Source organism: Varanus komodoensis, unplaced genomic scaffold (assembly GCF_004798865.1).
Source record: "Varanus komodoensis strain SLA01 unplaced genomic scaffold, ASM479886v1 scaffold22, whole genome shotgun sequence".
Taxonomy (NCBI): Eukaryota; Metazoa; Chordata; class Lepidosauria; order Squamata; family Varanidae; genus Varanus; species Varanus komodoensis.
The window spans coordinates 8,009,222-8,022,309 of record NW_025335606.1 but is presented as its reverse complement, the minus strand read 5'-3'; the positions used below and the strand labels follow the sequence as shown (position 1 = coordinate 8,022,309).

The 13,088-nt window shown below is 47.1% G+C and overlaps 1 protein-coding gene across 1 annotated transcript in view; it reads right to left on the bottom strand.

Annotated features, from left to right (window-relative positions):
• The window catches only part of MAPK4 (mitogen-activated protein kinase 4), a 45,779-nt gene extending 33,415 nt beyond the window's left edge, over positions 1 to 12,364 (bottom strand). Inside the window, exons 1-2 of the mRNA XM_044431331.1 lie at positions 12,207 to 12,364; positions 11,310 to 11,880 (exon numbers count right to left, since the gene is read on the bottom strand). Coding sequence (XP_044287266.1) covers positions 11,310 to 11,855 — 546 coding nt within the window. The 5' untranslated portion in view covers positions 11,856 to 11,880; positions 12,207 to 12,364. The remainder of the gene's footprint in view (positions 1 to 11,309; positions 11,881 to 12,206) is intronic.
• Between the last annotated feature and the right edge of the window lie 724 nt (positions 12,365 to 13,088).

The following is a 13,088-nucleotide window of genomic DNA, read 5'->3' as shown; positions in this document are numbered from 1 at the left end:
CAATTTGCTTGCTAATCAGGGCATCATGGGGTGCTTTGTCAAAAGCTTTGCTGAATGCAAGACAGATTATGTCCAAAGCATTCCCACAGTCCCCCGTGCAAAGATCAGGTTGGATTCTGGCTCTCTTGCACTTGCCAGACTTTCCATACTCAGCCCTGGCCAGAAAGCAAGCTGAGATCAAGTTTTCAAATGCTCGGATGTTACTGCATAATTCTTTGTGCAAAATGAGCAAACAATGAAATACTTTGTGCAAACTATGCAAACTGCATAATACTTTGTACAAAGTATGCAAAGGCCACAAGCCTCTTGTGTGAAGCAGAGCTCCACTTGAACTCGCTTCTGGATAGGTACCCATGCAAATCCTTTCCATGGGGCAGATGGGAAGAGTCCAGGGAGACAAAGTCCAACCCCCAGACCACATTGCTCCCACATCCCTACTTCACCATGACCTACTTACAATCTTCTGGCTGGCTACCACTGGAAACAGATTGATTTTTGGCCTGTGCAAGCAAGGTAATTCTCACCTGAAGTTATTTGAATGATTGCAGGATGTTAAGCTGAAATCACGGTAAGAAATGCTAACTCTGTGGATAGGCTGCTTAGCAGGGGCAATGAATAAGCTGCATGTGACGGAAAGAAAGGGAAAGGTTGAGCAAAAGTGGCGTCCCCTGTAGCACGGAGCCCATGCAAGCTTAGTAGCCGTCAGACACCCGAAATCAAATTGCTCGGCAGTGAGGATTTCTGAAAGCAAACGTTAATTAGGCTTTACTGGAAGAGCAGCAGACTTCTGAGAGAGTTGGGGGAAAACACGAAGACAGATCGTGCTCCCACTGAAATTAATTAGCACGGCAGAGCACCACAGCGCTAAAGCAAACGTCCTGTGTTGTCATTGGAGGCAGGAAGCCTTTTGCATTCTGTGTGCAAAAGGTACGAAGAGCATTAATTAGAAAATCAAGCCAGCCTTTAGCCATACGGAGTTCCAAACCATGCAGCAGATGTACAAAATCACAAGGGGTGTCCTTATTTAAGAGCATTAGGTACGATTATGCATATAATATTAAATATTTACTCATGTTTTATCTTTTAAATTTTGTGCTGAATTGGCAGCTGTGTGTTTTCAAGCTCTTCTGCTTGCTATAATGGTACTCTGCAGTTTAGTACACTGATTTTTATTGTGCTTTTGCAATTCTGTGTATGTAGAAGGCCAGCTGGGGGATGCAGGTCTGTGGAATCAAGCTCCGTCAGAGCAACTCAGAAGAGACGCTAATGCATCCCTGCATCGGCCTCTCTGCTCTGTCCACACGAGGCCAAGAAGGGACGAAGACGAGGGCAGCACTGAGGTAAAGCAGATTTACAACCAATCCTATCCCCTTCAGACCAATCCCACTTCCAACAAGAGCACAACATTACACCACCCGGAGAGTCAGCTTAAGGAAAACATAAAAATCAATGGAATGAAAAATACACACAAAACCCCCCCTCTCCTCCCATTCCACAGGTTCTCTAAGCAAGATCAAAGCCACCTTGGATCCCTCTGGAAGTTTTGTTTTTTAAAAAGTATGCAGGCATTTTAGGAATTGTTTTTAGTTCTTTGTAATGTTTTGCCCCTGTGGCTGGTTTTGTTTTTCATTTTATCATGTTCCGCTACTGGTTTTATCTGACATGTTTTATTGTTACTCTGCAGGTTATCTTGTTCATGTGTACACATTGCTGAGGCAATGTTGATTATGGGGTGGCTTATAAAACCAATACACAGATAAGTAATTGTTACTACAGAGGAGTAGAAGGTACTTGTCCCGGTTACTCTAAGCCAAGAGTGTCAAACCGCTTTCCACAAAAGGACCAATTCTGCTCTAGTGTGCCTTCAGGACCTTGACTGAATTCAGACCACACATTGACCCAATGGGAGGCTGGTGAGTCCCACTTCAGTGGGGCTCCTTATCCACTGCAGCTTTTCTTTTGAGCTGCATAAGAGCTATCCATGGTGCAGAAGTGCATTCTCCAAAACAGTTCACTGCTATGGAATGGCATGTATGCAAAGCTCAGGTTAGAAGCTGCAATGGGTGAGAATGGCTGAGCGTCCGTTGTCACTGGACCAGGAGTTGTTGTGTGGCTGCCAGCCCCTGGATGTCGGCAGAATATGTCTAGGCTCGGACGCTGGGATCGGGGTGCTGGAGAGGAATGGAGGTCTTCATGAAATGCAAGAGAACCAGAGGCAAGGCAAGCCTGAGTACAAGCTGAGGTGGGATGCCAGCAGGGCCAGGAGCAAGGTGAGGTCATAGAGGAGAAGTGGTCAACCGGGGTTAGACCATGGAACAGTTGGGAGCAAGCAGGGAGTCAAGGCACAGTTGAACTTAGGCCTGGTTCCAGCTGCCTTTCATGCAGCTGTCATGGGCACAGGAACCTGGCCTAGAGAACTGGTTGGTAACTTCCCATCTTTTTGCACACACAACTCAGTCCATGCCTAAAGCTGTTCACTCAAGACTTAAGCTTTCCTTGTCAGAAAAGCAACCTGGAATTAAATAAAGGCAGCAAGAAAACTTGTTTCATCTTTTCTCGAATCTTTAACAGCGTGCTCTACTCAAAATCCACCATGTTCTACAGTGGTTACTACTGCAAACACAACCGCTACATTTTATATTTTACATGTCTTCTGATTCTTGAATTACTCATATTTCCCACATGGACAATATTCAATATTTGCACATGACACAAAAAGTGCACAAGAAGTTCAAAATCTACTAGTGCCATTCAGGTATACATGTTCCTTTCTGCAGTTCCGTATGGAAAATCCACTGGAATTCAGCAATCTTTTGGCAGGTCAGAATATAAAAGATAAAATTATGTCATCACAGCAGAGACCAGGACGTAGAATTGATACCCACTGGGAGAATTCTCCAGCCAAGATACTGCCAGACTAAATTAAATGTGCCTGAAGCAGAAACACCGGAATGGCTTGCGCAGTTGCTGCATTTTTGCCCAAATATGGAAAGAGTTTCAGTTACCTTAAATGAAAATTCCTGGGTGTCAACAAATGTCTGTACACCAAAGAGGCACCCTCAGCATCACTCGATAATAGGGCTGGGCATCTTGTGACTCTCCAGGTGCACTTGGAAAACAATTCCCATCACCTTAGCCAGTGTGGCCAAGAGTAAGGATGTAGTCCAGCAACATCTGGAAGGCCACAAGTTGCCCACAACTGTCTAATTCGGTGCCCCCCAGATGCACTGGGCTACAACTCCCAGCTGTCAGCATCCAGGGCAAGGGCAGCTGAGTAACTGGTAGGGGACCCGGGACCCAGACAACCAGGTTAGGGTTCAAGGTTTACTCTAAAATATAGTCAAGCAGTCTGAGGTCAGTGCCTGGAGTAGGAGAACAAGGTAGAGCCAGCCCAAGAGGGAAGCATGGTTGAACAAGCCAAGAGTCAGGAAACCAAGGAGACAATGCCAAGGGGAGCAGGTACCAGAGCTGGAGCAGGAGAGAGCAAGGACTGGGAAGCAAGGACCAGTCCAGGAACAGAGTCCAAGAATCCAACAAAGAAGGAACACTCTAGCAAGTCAGAGAACATTAATTGCCAAGGCAGCTTCTGGAGAGAGAAGCAAGCTCTTCTATAGCCTTTCCCCCAGGGCTTCGAGGTGGTGCTCAAGTGAGCCCTGAAAGCTGCAGTCGGTTGGGGCACTAATCTTGCAACTCCTAGGACTACTTTGCTGGTCCTTGGCCAGCAGATGGAGCCCTGAAGCTGCCTTGGATCTTGACACCCTCATGCTGTCTGGGGATACTGGGAGTTATAGTTGAATACATCAGAAGGGTAGCAGATTAGAGAAGGCTGAGAAGAACTTGTTTATCTGATTTGTATCCCACCATTTCTTATAAAGAACTCTTGCATCATTCCCCTCCTGCTGCTGCTCTCAATCTTATCCCCACAGCCTGTGGGTTCCAGGCTGCGTGGGGACTAGAACCCCAATCGATCGGCTGAGTCCCAGTCCTGCACTCTTAACCACTGCACCACCATGGGCTATGCTCTTTGAGCCAGGTGTGTGCCAGAAAGAGCCAGGGCTTGGGCACAACAGGGCTTCCTGCTCCATTTGAGCATTGCTTGGGCTCAAGATATTCACAGCTGAAGTTCTCCGGAATCAGTGATTAGGCTCTGGCTTTGCCAGCCTCCTGGCTTGTCCTGAAGCTCCGATTCTCTCTCCAGTCCTTTCCACTGGATTGTCCCATGCTTTCTGGCTCTGGGCTCACTTCAGATGCGCTGCTCAAGCCCCAGGCCTGGCCTTGTGCCACACAGCCTTCTGCATCCCTTCCTGAGGGCTGCTGTACCTTTCAAAGCTGCTGGAGCAGGAACATTTCAGCAGGTGGCGCTTTCCCCAGCTTGGATGGGGAAAATCCAGACCTGTGGCCATTCTTTCGGCTTCTGCAACTCTTAAAGGCACAGAAGCTCTGGACCTGGTGCACACAGATGTTAGCTGAACGTCACAGGGAGGCGTCAGTTCGTCTGCCAGATCTGTTGTGAAGGTGAGCAAGAGTAGAACAACTGGGCTTTGTATGTTCCAGGGAGGTTCTTGATGCAAGAAGCAGCAGAGTGGCTGGTGGGAGAAGTGAATGTTGCACAGAGGTGGGTGGAGACCTGTTCTCCCCTGCACAGGTGGGCAGGATGCACTCCAGCAGAGCCAAGCTCAAGGAACCCAGGTTCAATTCATATGCCAGGAAGCACCTCCTGACAGTCAGGACCCCAGGGGTGTGGAATGGGCTTCCAAGGGAGGTGGTTGAGGCCCCATCGGTGAGGGTGTTCAAGGATAGGCTGGACATGCACATGGTGGGCATGTCGTGAGCGGAGCCGGCTGGAGCTGGGGGTCAGACTAGATGGCCCAGGGCTCCCCTTCTGACTCGCCCTGTTTCTATGTTTCTGTGCTGTGCTCAGTGCTGACTTCTGGAAGATCTGTAACCTGTAGACAGGCCTAAGAACAAAGAAGCTGGCCTTTGCACCACCTAGTGCCACCAAGTCTAATACACAGTGGATCGCAGCCAGAGAAGCGCCTTCATACCAGCCACCAGCTGCATGGAAGTGCTGCGGAGTGAACCCTGGAGCTTTCTGCAGGCAAAGCAGTTCCTCCTGAACTGCCTGAAATGCTAGCAGGCATTTCTTGTGCATACGTTACTCCTCATTCACAGGAGTTTACAAATGCCACCCCCTTTCAGGGCCTCTCCCATGAATTGCAACCATTTCCATGCCTTGTTTTACACTGAGAAAAGCACGCTGGAATTACCTAGAAATCTCGCTCACAGAAGCTTGTGTGTTTTTTGCAATTCTGCTGGACCACATCACCACCATGTGGTTGTGTAAAGGAGCATGCAGAGAGGCAGAGAAAGGGAAAAAAGGAGGGGCATGTTGGGAGCCAATCCTAATCCAACAAGGAGTCCCAAAGCAGAAGTGAAGTGGTGTATCCACTCCGGGTTGTCAACTGAAATTCTGAGGAGCTGTTCGTGGTGCTGAACCAATGTTAGCGATGCAGCCAGGGGCAGCACCACAGACAACTCCTTTAAAAGGCTAAAACCAGGGTAGATACGCCACCTTGCTGTCAGTGGGACCAGCAGCCTCCACTTCTTCATGTCAGAAGTTGGATACATGGTCAATATTGTCAACAGCTCCCTTTTCCAACTTCGTTCCTTCCAGCTCTCTTGGACTACACTCACAGAGTTGCCCCATAAACAGCTGGATGGGGATTCTTGGAGTTGTAGTCCAACACATCTGAAGGGCACACTGACCCATAGGGACTGACAGCCACTCCCAGTGGTTCCAGATACGGGTCTTTCCCAGCCCTGTGTGGAACGCTCAGCACACAAAGCCTGCATTCTGCCATGGATTGGTGGCCATTCGCCTTCCTTAATCCAGCCAAGCCAACTCCTCCATCGCTGGATACCAGCTTGAGCTCAGTCTATATGGCATAGCAGGATATGACTCAGCGGTAGCAGTCCTGAACCAGTCCCAGCTCCGATTCCCAGCATATTAACTGTCCTGTAGCAGACCTGGAAAAAAGAGTTCTCTGCCCAAGATCTGAGGGTCCTCCACCACTCAGACGGTGCCAGTCCAAAGGTCCACCTTCTTTCACATGTGGCTTCATGGGAGTCACCCGAAGTCATGATGTACGTCACGGGTGTAGAACTCAGGTGCAGGGCCAAATCCCTTCCCATTTCCCCCAGTCACATTTGTGTCGTCGTTGGTGGCTTGCTGAATTTGGTTAAATTACTGTTCCTTCCATTCTAAAAGGTTGAAAAGTCTCTTCTAAAACTTTGCTACTGGCTTGAGCAGTGTTAAGCTAAACTGGGCTAGTATTTTTGCCCTGCCCCTTTTGGATTGGCCCTGCCTATCCCAACCCCCCAAAGCTTATCTGGAATGGGATCCAGTCCTTGGGCTGGAAGAGGTTACCTCCCTCGCTTTATATCAGGATTCTGCAGGGTTCTGTCTGAGCCTACTCCTCAGCTCAGCCCAATGAGCAGAATTTGCAAAACAAAGGAAGCAAGCAATTCTAATATCTAATTTATCTTCAGTTGTTACCCTGTTCTTTTCTCCTAAACATGCTAGGTGGGCTAGAAAAAAGAAGGAGATGACTTGATCTTTTGTGTGTCCTGATCACAGCCTAGATGGTGGAGGACGGATTAAGGCCCTTCTGGTTTCATTTCATCTTAAGCCAGCAACAAAAGAGATGGATTGCTTGGCTATTTGCAGGGCAGTGCAAGTGAAATTAGTTGTCCAGAAGGAAGTAAAGCCCCCTCCATTCACCTGCAGCACAGCATAAAGCAATGCCAAATAGGTATTCTTGATCTGATTCCATAACATAATAATGGAATCAGAACAGTCTTTTAAAAAACACCAAAAGGAGTGGAAATCTTTAAATGTCACTTAGCCCTTAACCATAAGACCCTGTATAATTGGATCAAGGCAGAAGCAGATTGTCCTTCTTACTGAAGACATATCAGAGTTTGGGAGATTGGAAGGAGGCATCAGTTCTCCCACTGGCAAACACATTTCTTTAGTCCTTCTGTTGCCTCTGGCCAGACAATACAAAAACTTTTCAACTTCCTTTCCCAGAGTCAGAGCGGCCTACCTTTGCAGTGCTTTCATGCAAGGATTAATTGCCACTGTTGTGCATACAGTTACATGAACAACGCAGGCAAGCCAGTTGTACATTCACTCACATTAACTCTGCAGAGAATTGAACTGAATATTCATGTGCCAGGTTTTGTGGGAAGAATGCTATTTAACATCCCTGAAATCTCTTTTAAAACGCACCGTTTCCAGAAATCATAGGATCGACTTCCAAATTCTCAAAGGCCAGATTAAGGGCAAGATGCTGGACAGCCAGGAAGGATCCATTGCTAATATTCAAGGAGAATGTTACAGAACACGGATGCAAAATCCATTCCTCCAGGGAATCGGACCTAAATCTGAACTCCCTGACCCCATCCCCTTTGCCACAACCATTTGTGTAGTTTACCAGCCTTTGTGTAGTTTCCTCCCATTCTGAAAGCTTGAAATGTATCTCCCAAGTTTTCTTGATTGACACTAAGAGATTTAAACTAAAAGTTGTCAGTATTTTTTAAACGTGGGGAATATACCTAGTTTTGTCTTCAGCCACACCCCCTGGGAACGGACCACTCAAGGACTTCTCTGAAAGCCCTTGCACAGAACCTGTTCTGCATCCTCACACATATCTTACGGTAGTTCCATGCGGACAGTTTCCATTTTTTCTGCTTCGTCCACAGGGCAGCATAGGGAGAATCTTGTGTAATGGGAAAATCTGTGGACTAGGGTTTAATCCAGTACCAGTCTTAAGAAGTAGGACCTGTGACAAAACCTTAAAATGGCTCTTTAGGGTTCCAAGTGCCAGTCATGACCAGACCGCTCCATTCCATTCCTTCACCCATTTCTCTCCACCAGAGACAATCAGCATTGTGAACATTAAACATGTCGAATGGAGATGTTTGGGGGAAGGTTGTCCCTTAGATGTGTTTTCCCTAAATGATTTTGCCCTTCAAAATTTGAGTTCACTTCCAGCATGGTGAGACCTCCCCTCCCATTTATCACCAGTTATCTGTGTCCAGATGATCAGTGTGGCTAGAAAGTTGTCCTCAGTCAGTACCCAAGTTTGCTATTTGAGGCGGGGACAGAGCAGGACAACAGCAATGCTCCCCTAAAACACACCCGGCTGAGTTCAAACACCATGACAAGCTAGGGCCTAGGTTGAGTGTGAGTTGAATCATGGGTTGTTCTGTCGTGTGAACACAGCTGTGCTGACAAATCATAGTTTGTTAAGAACCCACAAAGGGTTTGCCCACCATGGCAACTTATTGCAGTAAATCACCATGATGTGTTTTTGTGATGTGCCAGGCAACCACGATGAGCTGGACAGACTATCCAGCTCACTGCTTCCTTGTTCTGTCCCTGCGGCTTCCCTCTCATTCCTCCAGGCAGTGCCACAGGAGACAATGTCAGGGGGAAGGAGAGCCCTCTTTTGGACAGCTGTGAGCACAAGCCACACCTGGTTTGCCATGGTCATCAAGCTGCCTCTGCTGTGCAAACAGGGCCCTGAGACAGCCGGAAGGGGTGCCTTGATCCACTCCTGGGCACAAGGAGGGCCAATCAGTTGGGCAGCGCTGCCCCAGACCATCCTGGCTCTTGCCCCAGTGAAGATCTCTGGGGCAGGAGCTGAGAGATTCTGGGATCTGACAGCCATGGGAACTGGGATAGCTGTCAGCCATACTCTATGGTCAGCCGCATGGCCAGAATGGCAACTGCCGCTCTTGCCAAATAGCTCTCTTGTTCTGGGGCTTCATCCTTGATGGGAGAGAGAAACCCTTGAACAGACTGCTGTGACCTGGTGTGACTTATACAGCCAGTGGTTAGAGTGATGAACTGGGGACCTGGGAGATTCAGGTTCTAGTCTCTGCTCTGTTATGAAGCTCCCTGAGTGACTTTAGGCCAATCATGGACTCTTGGACTAACCTACCTCACAGGAGAGGAGAACTATGCAAACTCCCTTGGGTTCCTCAGAAGAGAAAATCACCCCCAGTTCCCCTCACTCACTCCTCAGTTTCATGCTGCTAACTGGAGCAGCCAATGCCCCAACAGACAGACCCCTGGGACAAAGTACCTGGAAAACAGGATCTCCTTATTCTCCCTTTGGCTCTAACATGGCTGGGTGACTCTGGCTGGCCAAGTTCACTCAGCCTAGCCCACAACAACTTTGTCACAAACATAAAACCTACGAAAGGATGCATGCATTCTATATGCATTGCCTCAAGCTCTTTGCAGGGAAGATGAGTGCTAAGATGCAGGGTTCCAAACCATGTCAGCACATTTCTGTAAGCTGCAGAAGCTTTCAGCAGCCAGCAGAATAATGCTGCCTGGCTTTCTGATGCTTGGAATGCCAGAGCTCAGTTACCCAAAAATAAACACTACCCCTTTAAGGATGCTGGTGCTTACACTATTTTCTTCCTAATTTCCATTAGCATCCCCAAGAACTGGGGGTCCAAGGGAGGGGTGGGAGAGAACGCTTCATGTTGGGCAAAAGTCCCAAATAAACCACTAACTGGAGGTGGCTGGGGGAAAATGCCTCAGCAAAATTGCTGAACATACTTTGAATTCCTCCATCTGTCCATCTGTTCCTTTTATCTGGGGAAATCAGGCATATGAGCCAAACCCACGCTTAGGACACGGCTCTGTTTGATGGGGTTGGGTGGTCAAAGTTTTCCGTAACACAGCATTCTTTCTGCACAGGCTTCGACAGTGGAATTTTCCATGCTGCAGGTGAAGTAGTCCCAATTCTCTTCCTCCACCCCCTCTTACTGTTCTGCTTAGGGTCAGTGCTACCATATGCTGTCCCTGGGGAAAGGCTATAAGAAGAGGTGTACATGTTTTGGCTGCAGTACTGGAAAACAAATGGCAATCCCATGCAAGCTTACATGGGAGCAAGTCCCACAGAAATCGACAGATCGCAGGCAGGATACTTATGGTCCATTTCTTGCTGCTCAGTGTAATATGTGTTTCCTCAGAAGATCTAATTCTGAGACCCTTACTTGATGCTAGGTCTTTATTTTATTTATTTATAAGTCCTTTTAGAGCTATGTCTTCACAGACCAAAATGCAACAGGAATGTGATATGTAGAAAGCAGAAAATGTAAGACAGAAACATACTCAGTGTTGGATAAAGCTGATCCACTCAAGCAAGAGGTCCAAGCTCTGTCTAAATGCAAGTACAGAAGAGGGACTGGTGTATTTCTCAGCACTGGGGCCACCACCATGAAGCCCCTGCCTCATGTGCACACCAGTGTTATGGATCGGAACAGCGGGAACTCAAGAAGGTTCCCCAAGGAAGATCTTACTGTACAAGCAGGACTATACAAATTAAGATGTCCTTCAGATAACCTGGTCCCCTGGCTTTAAAGTTTAAAACCAACCCTTTGAACTGGGTCAAGAGACTTCCTAGAGGCCAATGTAGTTAGTACAAAATCAGAGTTACAGTTACTGATTTTCTGGGCCCTACCATCATTTCGATCCAACTGTCCTTTCTTCTGGTGGTGGATGAGCATGCTTACCTATTTATTTTAAGCTTAAAGCTCTTATTACCAGTAATTAAGATTTAGTTTAAGCGAGAGAGGAGAACAAAAAGACAGGAAATCACCAAACTATTAGCATTCAGGGGAAAAGGGTTGGGGCCAGAGAGAAATGAGGTTGTGGCATTCTAAGATTCATGGATGGACAGACATGATCTCTGGGTCTGAGGTTGTATACCTTTGTTATGCCTGTTTACCTAGAACTGAGCCCAAATGAACTCACTTGAGCCTCCTTGTGAGTAGACACTGCCCATGCCCTAAGTGGATTTGCACAGTATAATAACCTACTCTTGAGGGTTGCGCATGGGTTGAGTGTGGGTTGTTGTAGAAATGTGAGTTATCCTGTTGTCTGAACCCAGCTGCATTAACAAACCACAGCCTGTTAACCACAAACAACTCCTGAAGGGAGTCCATGGTTTGGTGCTGGGTTGTGAGCTGTGGGTTCCTATCTTGGTTGGGTTCAAACAACATGATAACCCATGTTTCAATGACATGGTAACAACAACCCACAAGCAACCCTTGATTGTGTTGTCTGAACCCAGTCAGGGCCTTTTTGTTTGGCTCATTGATCTGAACTCATCTCATAAAACACAGCAGTGGTTTGGCAGTGACGCTGGGGTGGGGGTCTGACGTGAGATGCTCCTGTCTGTAGGCAGCAATACGAACGCAGCAGCAGAACGAGCGTGGGGACATACCTTGTGCGAGTAATGTTGGTCCACAACCCGTGCTAATCCAAAGTCTCCAATCTTCAGCACCAAGTCCTCTGTGTTAATAAAAATGTTGGCGGGCTTTAAATCCCTATGCAAGACATTGGCCGAATGGATGTATTTCAAGCCCCGAAGCAACTGGTACATGAACAGTTTGGCGTGTTCCTCTGACAGAGGGCCCTGCTCCAGCAGCCGGGCCAAGTCTGTTTCCATATATTCCTGGATGACATACACCATGTTGAATTTGAACAGGTCTCCCTGCAGGTCTGCTCCTTTGGGCCCCAGCACCTCATAGACCTTCACGATGTTGTCGTGGTCCAGCCTGCGGATTATCTTGATCTCCCGGAAGGCATGTTTCATGCTTTGCGCATCGTTGATAGCGATCTTTTTCACAGCTACTTTGCGGCAGCTTTTGCTGTCCACCGCAGACAAGACGAGCCCGTTCACACCGAAGCCCAAGGGCCGAAAGTTGATGAAACGGCAGCCCAGGTCATAACCGTACACGCTGGCGATGTACTCGCACTTCTCTGCCATGACAGTGTTTGCTCCCTCTCTGTCCCTGCAAAGAAGGAGGCTTTCGGTTATGCATTTATATAAAAAGAGATGCAAGCACACAGAGCTGATCCAAAAATACTTTCCTAAACCAACTTGCCAACATAAAACATGGATACATGAGTCTGAGTAAAGGGGCAAAGGAGACACATCAAAAATTACAGATGGACAATAGTTTAAGAAAACCATCCACTGGACTTTTTTCTTCCTGAAATAAACTGAGCTCATAAACTAATCGGCTCATAGAGTTTTTAAAATGATCCTTATTTCTTTCACTTTGGGGAGTGTGAAGCATCAATTTGTATACCCTTGAGTACTTAAAACATTTATTACCTAGATGTGGGCCTTTTGCCACAAATCTTGGAAATTAATGTTGATGCCAGAAACCTTTATTTGCCAGAGATGGGATGAGTCATTGTCCATTTTGCATTTTTCTGCATGTGACGAATTGCTCTGTGAGGCTTTGGTGACTTTTCTGCCACACGGTCTTAAATAGAAGGCCAGTTTTCCATTCCATCATCAGAACACATGTTAAAGGGCAGAGGTGCTTTTCAGACAAATGTTCTTCCTTGTCAACTGAGCTCAGTGCCACAAGTGTCTGTATTCAAACTCTTCCCACTTTTGTACATCCTTTCGTTTCTAACATCTGCATCATTTGGTCTTCAGAGCACCTGCTTCTCATCGCTTCTTATAGCCTTTCTCCTGCAAGGAGGAGAAAACATAATGGATTAATTCGTTAATGCGATTCTTTTTATTTAAATCCTTTTTTCCTCAAGGTTCACCCAGCTGGGGAAGAAAAGAGAAGAGGCAAATTGGAAATATGAATGATAACCTTTTAAGAAACTGAGAATTTTTCCCCGCTGAAAGGAAGCATCATTAGCATCACCTACTGGTGCTCTCTTCCCCCACGCTGCCTTCTTTGTCTATTATCATACAAAATGAAACCATTTATCTATATAAAGGCCTACATTCAACCTTTAGTCCCACTCAAACAGGACAAAGACATAGAACAGAGAGAGAGAGAGAGCTGTGCAGAAAGGAGGTGGCAACTTCCACAGGTTGTGTGATCAGATAAATGGTCCCATCATTAAGCAGAGGGTAGCATCGGCTTTCACCTGATTTTGGCTGCCACGGAAGGTCAGCAGATGGCTTGCTGCTGCTGCTGTTGTTCCCAGGGAAAGGGAAAGGTGCTTGTGAGACTGCCCACTTCAAGGG